This window comes from Scardinius erythrophthalmus, assembly GCF_964197995.2.
Source record: "Scardinius erythrophthalmus genome assembly, chromosome: 9".
Lineage (NCBI taxonomy): Eukaryota > Metazoa > Chordata > Actinopteri > Cypriniformes > Leuciscidae > Scardinius > Scardinius erythrophthalmus.
Genome location: NC_138229.1, coordinates 6,954,025 through 6,966,748, shown reverse-complemented (window position 1 = coordinate 6,966,748; position 12,724 = coordinate 6,954,025). Strand labels below are relative to the sequence as shown.

The window sequence follows — 12,724 nt, the reverse complement described above, 5'->3', positions numbered from 1 at the left end:
GTACGGGATTGACAGCAGCGTCAGGCAATAGACCTAAGGATCACGTCTCATCTGGACGGGCTTACACCAATTGCCTCCCGATGTTATGTTAGGATTAAAGAAGTGACAAGGAAGTCCTAATTTGCTTCCAAGTCTAGAGTTATTGTAAAACAGTTTACATAGGCTAGCCCTGTGAAGATCCAGCCTATACTCTAAATGGAATGCGATACTCTTCCATTGTTCTTGCTGCACATAGAAACAGATCAAGTTACAGTCATTAAGGAAGTACGCACTCGTTTAATGAAGACAAAAACATATTAAGATTTAGGCCTATACATTTGTGTTCTAGTAATAGAATACGATCTATGGAGCACCTGTTCCATTTGGTGAACCTGTCAACTGTGAGCATGTGTAAATGACAGTGACATTCTTCCACAAGCCACTTCCACATGTGTGACCTTGACATATTCACTCAGGGAGAGAATTTCTGAGTGTGTGTGTGAGAGAGAGAGAGACAAATGGGTGTGTGAAGACTGAAAAGGTGACCTGTTTTGACAGTGACACACTTAGCACAAAGTTAAACAAACTAATATATAGAAGTCAATAGCTAAATAGATTTTAAAATTAGAGATTTTTTACATAAATTAACGTCTTTATATGTTCAAATTGTTGTTGTTTTTTAAATGGGTCAAGTAATGGCATCAACCATTCTTTAAAAAGAGCGCACAAGCATTGCACAACTGAGTTCAACAGGAAACAATGATATTCCGGTTAAGCCACTTGTTTAATTACTCAACTTTTACAACCATTCATTCTGAAATAGAAAGCACGTGTCTTAAAGGTACAGTAAGCGATTTCTGAGAACGCTGTTGAAAAAGGATCAGCACACCACACTTGTAGCCAATCAGCAGTAGGGGGCGTGTCCACTCATGATGGGGGGGAGAGTGAGCCAATCAGAAAGACTGTAGAAAGAGAGATGGCTGAGAGACATTACAAAAGAGAAAAGCTCAGAGGAATATAACTAGAAAAAGAAGGGATATGATCAGGCAACAACTTTAGGACCCGCTTTAATATTAGAAAAGCTTTCCAGTGCTGGAGAGACCGAAGCAGGAAGGCCTGAAACCGGACACAGAGGTTGTTTAATTAAAATTAAAATAAATAGAAAAGGCATGTTTTGGTAGATTAAGATTACATGACTATAAATAGAAACTGGGGGCCCCAGTTCACATGCACTATATGTGACAAGGGTCCCGTTGTTCAGCTTCTTTTAACAGTCCCTGACCTCACGACCTGATGCTCTTTTGGAGGCCCTGACAGTCTGATGCCTCTTTCCCATTCCATAATTTAGTAAGCATTTTAAATATTTGAAAAAAGAGATAGGGCTTGTTCATGAAAAAAAGAGTGAGTGTGTGTGTGCATTCTGTTTTTATCCTTATCTCTCTCTGCTTCTCAGTCTGCCTAAGGGTGGGACGTCTATCTGAAACACAGGACTGACCAGCACACAAAGCACTAAGATAAAGAGAAAAGAGCAAGAGCAAGTGCAGCATGACATGCCTGACAGTTGCTGCAGGTCAGGCAGTGCGAGTGATCAGAGTAATCCTGGTAAACAGGGCCAGTTCTGCAGTCTGCTACAGAACACTTTCTTAGCACAGGTTGAAAGATCTTCAGATTTATTTACTATACAAATTCCAAAATACAAAAAGTGAACCGACAAGCAGCAATAATTAGCTCTACGCCATTTAATTTATATTACGCGAGACATTTTTAATAAATGTATCAGTTTCAAATAAAAACAGTTGTACATTTAGATATTGCACATGCAGTACACAAGAAGTTAAAAATAAATTTTTTTTTAAATAAACATTCACTCATTTTACATTTGACATGCATATAGGCTCATTTTGGCGTATTTTTCGCTCTTTAGTAATGACCTGTAAAAACCATTTTGATTATTTACTATAATATAAGTGAGCAAACATGGAAAAAGTAAGAAAACATACTTGGCCAGTACGGGGATCGAACCCGCGACCTTGGCGTTATTAGCACCACGCTCTAACCAACTGAGCTAACCGGCCATGTTCGCGTTGCACGTCTATACTTTTATTATTCATAGTGACATTGTCCAAGCAAGTATGATAGTGGGTAATTTGTAAATTACGGTGACCGGGAGGGGACATTTAGCTTGTCGTGGCCACGACATATAAACTAATGGGAACGTGATAATAAGTCGTGTCCACAAGAAAAAAATGTCGAGGTAACGACATCCTTATTTCGTGGCCACGAGATCCTATGTTGATAGAACGACTTTTTTTTTTCTCGTGGCCACGACTTCATATGTTGAGGGAGCGAAATCTATTTCTCATGGCCATGAATTGAATGCGTAAACAATCTGCGAAACCAATAGCAACCTGGAATGATTCCCACGTATTGTATGTCTTTATTATTTATATCTTAAAACATAAATACATATATATAAATACATAGTCTGGTTAGGATCTCTATGTTGTTACCGACCTCGTGGCGCAACGGTAGCGCGTCTGACTCCAGATCAGAAGGTTGCGTGTTCAAATCACGTCGGGGTCAATGCTTTTTTTAATCTACGAAACGGAAAAGAATGGAACAAAACAAGTGGCTCATACCAATGAAACATAAGGTCTACAATAAAAGTTATTTAAAAAGTCCAAGATGGACGTTGCATGTTTTTTTCACCACAAAGAGGTGCTGTAGGTTCATATTAGCGAGGGTGTTGACGACTCTGAAATGAACGCTGAAGGAGCGTCAGCTTGTTATTAAATCTCGTTGCCATATTTTTGTTTTAGAAAAGTCAGAGAAAGAGTCCACATTTCAATACTGGAACTGACTGGAACGTGTCGTCAAAGTAAAGAGGAAAATGTAGGGCTCGTCCGGGATTTGAACCCGGGACCTCTCGCACCCTAAGCGAGAATCATACCCCTAGACCAACGAGCCGATATGCATTACGAATCAAATAACCGAGTAAGTCCTTCACACTTTTGCAAAGCTACTATAGATTATTCGAAAGATGTTCTTTGGTGGTCCGCCAAGGCTAAAGTAAACAAAAGTATGATTTATTTTATTTTTTTTACATCCAATGTCCCCCCCCCCCCCCATTTCACAGACTCAAGATAAACGTCAGTCATGGTGATTGGTGACCAACATGGTACACAAACTAAATTTAAATTTTGTGGTATGTGTTAGCTTTGGAACCATCTGTGTCAATGTAGGCTAAACAGTTTGATATCGGCAACACTTTACAATAAGGTCCCATTAGTTAAGTTAGACTACTAGATAATGCATTAGGCTAACATGAACTATGAGCAATCGGCTGCATTTGTTACCGTATATATTAATCCTTGTTATTGTTAGCTAATACAAAAAAAAAGTTAGTTCAGGTCAATTCAATTATATTAACAGAATCAACTTTTGATTTTGATAATGCAAATGTTTAAATAACATGAACTAAGATTAATATGCTTTAGAAGCATTTGTCATTGTTAGTAAATGGAATCTTTTTGTTAAGTGTTACCATAATATCTAATAGATGCAATATACAAAAAATCCAATTATAATAATTAATATTTTAAAGTCTAAACTATAAAAATGTTATTTGTTGAAAGCCTCTGCTGTGTTAAGGTACATTTGAACATGTTCTTTTAATTTTTAGGGCTGTTTCTCTTCCCCCTCAACTGACAATAAAGAGAATAGGCAACAACGTGCTAAATAACCAATTATTTTGCATAACTCATTTCATAATATTAAAATCTTAAGTAAAAAAAACACTCTTGGAGGAGGATTAAACATGGCCTTTTAATCTGTTCAGTGACTAATCACAAGGTGACACACAACTTCATCAGTTTATATATAAAAGTTCAGTTAAAACACTCACTCTCAAAGACTGCTTTGATTTCTCTCAACACACACACACACACACACACACACACACACACACACACACACACACACACACACACACACACACACACACACACACACACACACACACACACACACACTCTCTCTTTATCTTAAACATTATCATTATACAGAAATCAGTGTAATGTAATGGCAAAAAATTGGAAATTGGTATACATTAGATTAGAAAACAGTATGAACAAAAAATAAATGGTTGCACATGAATGGTAAACTATATCGTAAAATGTCACTAAAATCAATATTTTTTACTTCTTTTGAAAAAAAAACAACAACCCTATAATCTTTCAGTCTAAACCTAATTGCAAGAGGATATCTACATTGATAATATGGTCACAAAATAAATGCACCCATAATCTCTCTTGATTGTAAGTGCCCTTTTGTTCAGACTCCGGTTTGCTTTGTCTTGAAGTTTTCATCTTAAAAATAAAGGTTCCACAAGGAAGGTTTTCACAGTGATGGCATAGAGTAACCATTTTTTCTTAGTGTGAAGAACATTTTAATAATCTAAATAACATTTGTCCAGTATAAAGAACCTTTTGTGCTATGAAAAGGTTCCATGGATGGTTCTTCATGGGCCCATCGATACCAATAATGAACCCTTATTTTTAAGATTAGGGAAAGAAATCTCCAAACAAGTCTCAGAGTAACAGTAAAGAACAGCTGCAAACAACCATTTCACGAGGGACCTGCCACCAATGAGTACAGATGGAGGAGAGGGAAAACAAGGAGAGCAAAGAGAAGAGATGAGACTGAGGAAGGGAGAAAATGAAAACATTAATGTCCCTTCCTAAGAGGCAGTGAACTTTCTGAGCGTGATCACAATGAGAGCGAGAAGAACAGAGGCTCCGAGGAACACTGCGATGACGATAGCTGTGATGGCACCTGGCCCCAGCACAACTGAGAACAGAAATAATACAACTGTCAATCACACACCATAACATAATGACACCAAGTTCTCTTTAACAAAGACTTATATCATATTCAGTAGCCATTTCTGAGCTAGTAAATATAAAACATTCTCTATTTCAGTAGGTGTGATTAAGTATACAGTATGTGAACACGGGTGGAATAACTTTACCTTCCTCATCCAGGGTTACTGAAGGTGTACTATCCTCATAGTCATGGGTGTTTCCCGTCTGGTCCTGGTAAGGGACTTTTGTTGTCACATCGATGGCTCCAGCACCGGATAGTGTGTCCTGGTTATCATTCTGCAGTGTAGGGGAGGAATCCGCCACTGTTTCTGATAGAAGGAAAAAAACGAAGGTGAATCAACAATATATGCAGTTTGAGAATGTTTTTTAAGCTATTTTCACAAAATTGTTTCAAAACGGAAAGGCAAAGAACATGAAAAGAACATAGCCTACTATGAGATATTTCAATAATTAATATACATGTAAGAATACTAAATAAATAAAAGGCAACTAGGATGATATAAATAACAATATCTACCTACAAGTAAGAATACCCCCCCCCAAAAAAAAAAAAAATATATATATATATATATATATATATATACATATACATATATATATGTATATGTGTATATATATATATATATATATATATATATATATATAACCTAAGATGATATATTTAAATTGGAATCTTAATATTAGAAATTAGAATATTAAATATTATCTTACAAGCATGAATAGATACTAGATAGATATTATATATGAAGATGGATGGATGGATGGATATTAAGTATGATAGATAGGTATGATGGATGGATGGATGGATGGATGGATGGATGGATGGATGGATGGATGGATGGATGGATGGATGGATGGATGGATGGATGGATGGATAGATGGATAGATAGATATTAAGTATGATAGATAGATAGATGGATAGATAGATAGATAGACAGACAGACAGACAGACGGATAGATATGACGGATAGATATGATGGACGGACGGACGGACGGACGGACGGACAGACAGACAGACAGATAGATATGATGGATGGATGGATGGATGGATGGATGGATGGATGGATGGATGGATGGATGGATGGATGGATGGATGGATGGATAGATTTTAAGTATGATAGATAGATAGATGGACAGACAGAGACAGACAGACAGACAGACAGACAGACAGACAGACAGACAGACAGACAGACAGACAGACAGACAGACAGACAGACAGACAGACAGATAGATAGATAGATAGATAGATAGATAGATAGATAGATAGATAGATAGATAGATAGATAGATAGATAGATAGATAGATAGATAGATAGATAGATGTGAGTCACATTATGTATGACTCAATGGGCATCTTTACGGAGGATTAGCACTCGCTTCTCACTATGGTATCTTGTCCTGCGCGTTCCTCCACTCTTCTTCTCCTCACATCTCTCACTCACATTCCACATCTCCCACAGGCATGGAACAGCCATGCGACTTTTCTCACTTACATCATACTCACGGAGCACAAAGCCCATTTCCTATGTTACCGCTTGCCCACAGCTCCCAAAGGGCACCTTATGGACAAAGTTTCTGACCCCAAAATGAAGGGACAAAGACAGACAGAGAGAACATGGATAAATAGTGGGATATCTAGCCCGACCCTGCTTGAACAACCCAATGGCATGGGTTGAACCTAACCCAACAAGCAAACACACATATTGTGCTCATTTGTGCATTGAAAGCATAATTCGAAAACAGAGATATATTTACATGCAGTGTCAACTTATACCATCTTTCCATGCACTTAAACCTGCTAAAATGCTCTTATTCCACCCTAAGTCTTAAAATAAAAGGTTAATATTTGGAGTCAGTAAATTGGGGGTGGCCAACGTACAACTATTTTTGATCATTAAAATAAATAGCTACAAGACTACTAAATAAATAAAAGAACCTGATGATATATTTAATTAACAACAAATAAGAATAATAAACAAATAAAAAATAACTAAATAAAAAGAACCTCGGCTGATATATTTAAATAAATAAATATCTACAAGTAAGAATACTAAACAAATCTAAATAAATAACTAAATAAATAGAACCTCGGATGATATGTTTAAATAAATAGCTACAAGTAAGAATACAAAATAAGAGAACCTTTAAATAACTAATAACTACTACAAGTAAGAATACTTAATTAAGTAATAATACCAATATATTTAAATAACTAAACAATGGCACAGGCCAAAACTAACTCAACAAGACGCACATTGATTGCTAATTTTTGCATCGAAAACCCTATTAGGTTTCCAAAATAGACGTATTTACATGTAGCGGCCACTTATACCACCTTTCCATGCCATTAAACATGCTAAAAAGCTCATATTCCACCCTGAATCTTAAAATAAAAGGTTAATATTTGGAGTCAGCGAGCTGGGGATGGCCAGTATTTTTAATAATAGTGTGTTTGCTCAGCAAGACACACACTTTCTGGACTTGAAGCCGGCTGTAGGTACGGCACACCGGGGCTCTAGGCCAGCGATACATCAATGAGCCCTTCACTCGAGGGTACAAACAGGCACTTGTGTGGTCAGAGGGGCAGAGGAACCAACGGCCTAAACACAGCCAGTACTGCAAGTTAAACAAGCTTGTTTATGAAGCCAGTCTGTGGAAAAGCACGCACCACGGCGTCAGCATGCACAACCTGTTGATTTGAAAAAGTACACTTTTTTGTGTGTTTGTCACTTCATGGCCTGCTTAAATATTTATTAAGTACTGCTTAAACATTTGGCTATAGGACAAGGCCAAGGAAGTTGTTTCATTTCTTATATTTTAACACACAACAGTGAGATGACAACACACAGACAGATGCGTGCGAATGACACAATGGTCCGCTACAGTGTCTGTGCCACCAGGGTGTTGCCTGTGCCCATGTCCTCATCTCACCTCCGCTACAGTAAAAAACACGGAGACGCAGCAGTAATGTTCATTCTATAGGTTTTAAACCCAGCTAACAAAAATGTGTTCTAAGGATGTTTTGCTAACGTTCCCATTCAGTTCTCGGAACATTCAAAACTTAAATTTTTTAAGTCACCATTTTCTTTTAAAAACTTGCCGACCGCAGCCAGCATTTTTTTTATTTTTTTTACAAAAATGTCATGGTCCCTAAAATAGTTTTTTATCAGAACAATATATAAAAAGAAAGAACAGACCCTTTTCTTTTAAACAAAAAACCCTGTTTTATTCTATAGCTTCATTCACTCTTTCCTTCTTATCAACACTTTCTTATAAAAAAAAGCTACTTTTTGTACAAAAAGCTGAGAAAATCGTGTTTTTTTTTCAAAGACAGTGTTTTGATCAGGAGATTCAGAACTCTTTCAGAAGATGCGCTCTAGCGCCCCCTACCGTATAACAGTGAAAACATGGAAAGCCGGAAAATTCCGCCAATGGCCGGCAAAGAGTTAAATTGTTTAAAAAAAATTGTTTTCTTGTTTATATGATTGTCGTGGAAAATTTCCATTTTATCATTCCACAAACATTATAGGAATGTTATGTTTAAATGTTCTCTGAACGTTATGAAACTGGTAACATTTAAAAAACGTTAGATGAACGTTCAACTAAAACGTTTCAGAAAAAACAACGATATATAAATGTTTTTGTGCTAACGTTTTGAGAACATTAGATAACTTTGAACAAACCTTCAATTATTGGAAGATATTTGATCATAACTTGCCAGAACGTTAGCTAAAGTTCTGAGAATGTTCAAGCTGGGTACTATTTAGTAATATCATTGATTTTGACCTCAGAGGTGAACAAAACTTGAACTGAATTGAATTGAGCTGGATGATGACACTATTGTTTTCTGTAGAGCTGCTTTACAGCTCAATCAAATTAGTTTCATAATGGATAAATTTAGCATCATTGGCACTGTTATTGAATCAACATCAACTGAATTGAATCAGTGTTGGATGACTTGATCTGAATAATGACAGTATTGTCTTCTCAGCGTATAGCTAAATTGAACGTTTCTTAATTGACTTTACACAGTTATTGAACTGAATCAACACTGAACTGACTTGAACTGAATAATGATCTTTGTAGAACTGCTTTACAGATCTCAAATTTGAAGTTTGCATTGTTGATTCTGTTATTTTCCTGTTTATTACTGTGAAGCTGCTTTGAAACAATCTGTACTTTATAAAGCGTTATATGAAGGTTACATGACTTGATGAGGACTAGTCAACAAGGTTCAGTATTACAGAATTTGTCAAAAAAAAAAGGCAAATAACTTGAAAGTAATACAAATGAACAGCCATAGTTATGGTTGAGATGAAGCATCATGCATTCAAAATCGTTCCCTTGTACACCTAAATTCAGAGTCCAATATTGACAGCACAGCAGAGCTATTAATATATTCAATTCATTCAAAAATAATGATATATATGTATAAAAGTTATTCCACCACAAATTATGTTATGTACTGGAAATATATCCAAACAAACAGTGACATCATGATCATCCAGACTTTTAATAATTTTTGCTCCCATGACATCAATGCAAACAAGTTCACATTAGAAAATAAAAAAACAGCATTACATCATGTATTCTGGCTGGAAATTCTGAGTTTCTTAAACATATTTTCTCACAGGTTTGTGATTTTAATATAACATTTAGAAGGTCCTATTTTAGAGATGATGGTCGAAAAACACAACCTTTTTAGAATGCAATTCTAATTTATTTTTTATACAAATGAACTTTGTGCTCAGATGTATAAATGCCTTGTCTTCCTCAAGAGTCCAACAAACGAACTCTTTGTCTATGTACGCACTGAACCCAAGACTAAAATCAGGTTCGACACCTGGATGTGAAAAAGAGAAGGTCTGAGTCATTGAAGACAGTGTGACGTTTCAGTCTGCAAGAGTCTCGCACACTTACGCCACTGTAAAGACTCAATTTTCAAATTCAGTTATTTTGGTTCGCTTTACAATAACACTCATTTTTTACAATAATGAACTAACCCTTTTTGTTTTCAACTTATTGCCCGTGGAAATAATCCTAGCAAGTTAAGCAAATGTTCATTAAGATAAAGTTTCTGCTATTCAGTTTTGAAGGTCTCACTTTCATGCTACTGGAAAGGGGCCTTGCAAAACCAAGAGGGTCAACATGGCGAAAATGACACGTATGCACAATTAAGAGATTTCAGAGATGAAGTAATTCTGAACCTTCATCAAGATGAGCTCAGAAAGACACTGATCTACACTTCAAGTGTTCAAAATTCAACACTCATATCACCCAACCAATCAGAATTACCCGCTTATTAAAAACCCTATTAACCTTTCCCAATAAGTCAACACATTTATGAGAATAGCATCATTGATTAGATGGGAAGATGGTGATGTTACCTGTCTGCACAAAAGCCATGCAGAATGCCAGAGCGGTGATGAAGGCGAGCCGAGATAAACCGCTGGAACTTCTGCTGCCGAGGCCCATGGTTCCTGTTCGGACACTTCTGTTCTCCGCTCCTAGACTGGTGCGTTAATGAAAGAACACAGAGAGCAAGTGAGAGACCGAGTGAGAGATGTAGGGGTAAGCTGGGTTTAGGTGGGAGGACTCTGTATGGACAGTGCAGACTTTTGTCAACTCTTCTGGTAACTGCCCACCTTCTTCAAAGCCAGCCTTTCCACTCCTGCAGCACGACGATGACGGCCCTCATGTCCCACGCTACTTTTCTGTGGGATTTAGGATCATAGAGATGGATCTCGCAGAAGTGATGACAATTCGATTGCATTACATCAAACTGTGGGAGGCATCCATGATTCAGTTTGATTATGCTGGCATGATTCATAATTAGGGACAATTTACGTAATTGGGAAATACTGACAAAAAAGGTAACTCTTTAGTTTAGGGTCCAATTCTCACTGAACTAGTTTACTAGCATGCATATTACTATGATATTGGCTGTTTATTAGTACTTTTAAAGCACATATTAATGCCTCATTATGCATGACCATATTCTACATCCCTTAACCCAATACCTAAACTTAACCACAAACTATTAATAATCAATAATTAGGAGTTTATTGAGGCAAAAGTCATTGTTAATAATGAGAATTGGACCTTAAAGTGTGAACAAAATAAAATATAAGTTTTACAGGCTCAAGAACTGTATTTTGAATATGCAACATGTACTATAGTTATTATAATCAGTTATTACAAAGTGCTGGTGCTGAAAAAACAAAGTATTAACAGCGGGACCAACAATCTCATGGAAATTCATAACTATTTTACGTTTTGGTGAATTGGTGGCTAATTCGTATGGAATCTCATTCATACATTTGCATGCGATCTGGTTACTTCCCAGTGACGGTTATAGGAGTACACTTACATACTTATGTTTGGATGCACTTTATTTTACAGTACATGTAGGCCTTACTAGCAGTGTACTTGCCTAAGAAAATCCTGGGTAATAGTTAATTCAACTTAAATCCCATTAAAATTAAAACAGGTTAAATCTTGTTTAACAGAATTGAAAATTGCTTCTTTTAAAGCAATGTAAAAAAACAACAACTTACTGACCATATATATTTTTTCCCATGTTAGTACCTAGTTATTACCCAGTTATTGTAATTACTGTGATAAGTACACAGTATGAGGACTAGGACTGAAAAATAAAGTGCTACATTTTTCTAAAAGTCTTTCATTTTTGTATGATTAACATCATACAAATTCATATCAAATCACCACCTCATATAAGAGTTAAATTTTCTTGTGAGATCAGGTTGGCTATGACATGAAATACCTCTTCACTTTGCTTCATCTTGTGAATTTGCTTAATAAAATGTTTTCATTACAAAAGGTGTCTTTAATATTATTTTGTAGCAGCTGTTGCTATATTACACATTTAGATTTAGCAATTCATAAATACAGTCAAGGCTGAAGGGCTTGCATAGGCCTCATAACTTTTTGCTTTTTAAAAATCTAAGACGTTTTTCCTGCAAGGCTTTTTTTTCAAACTCTTCTACTGATGTTATGTTATGAAGACATGAACTGACTGAGTATATAGTACATATCAATATTATTCATAGATGCCGAGTTCCCTTCAATAAACACCAGACAGGAACAAACCGCTACAACACTGAACAGGCCTCGACGTGACCATTTTCTGCACACGACACTGTGGAATAACCACTCATTGATTGTGCCTGCTTTATGCATCTCAGGGAACTAATTAAAGGAATATTTCACATTAAATATAAGTTATCTTTTGTAACCAGAACCTACAGTATGATAATTAATAATAAAGTAATCATTTATAACAATTAAGCTCAACTCTTAGGCTGTTCTCAGGGTTTGTAAAAACAAACAACATCAAATTCACAGTACAAAACTGTCCTTTCAATGGTGGGACTACTGTACTGTTTATAAGCTACAAATATGAACTCTTGTTAGGAGGGCATGGTTACAGATTCAACTTTCATATGACACTAATATTAACAATACATTTTTTTTTTAATTTGCATTTCAACATTTATTCTGGTTTTTAAATAATGATGCTCTAAAATAAACATTTCCTGTGGTTATTTAGGAAGCAATTCCAGGATTAGGCTTAATCTCGGCTGGAGACTCAAACAATATGCATTGAAAAAGAAACTAAAGAAAAAGTGTCAATTTTAGGAAGTCGCTTTTTTTTTTTTTTTTTACAATTACAAATTAAACTTGATAAAAATCCAACCGGGGAACTATGAATTTATGTTTTTTTTTTGTCATTCATAACTACTGTATACATTTTTTAAAAATTAATAATTTGACTTCACGTAAAGAGGTACTGATACTAGCCAATTAAATAATTGAGAGCCGAGCAGAGATGTATAGCATACT

The 12,724-nt window shown here is 36.0% G+C and overlaps 1 protein-coding gene across 1 annotated transcript; it reads right to left on the bottom strand.

The window, feature by feature from the left end:
* Window positions 1–3,785: 3,785 nt before the first annotated feature.
* Window positions 3,786–10,378, bottom strand: snorc (secondary ossification center associated regulator of chondrocyte maturation). The gene is made up of 3 exons (XM_081373527.1): window positions 10,249–10,378; window positions 5,009–5,170; window positions 3,786–4,827 (listed from the first exon to the last, which is right to left on the bottom strand). The coding sequence occupies exons 1-3, from the start codon at window positions 10,334–10,336 to the stop codon at window positions 4,718–4,720; spliced, it is 360 nt and encodes a 119-aa protein (XP_081229653.1). The 5' UTR covers window positions 10,337–10,378; the 3' UTR covers window positions 3,786–4,717.
* Between the last annotated feature and the right edge of the window lie 2,346 nt (window positions 10,379–12,724).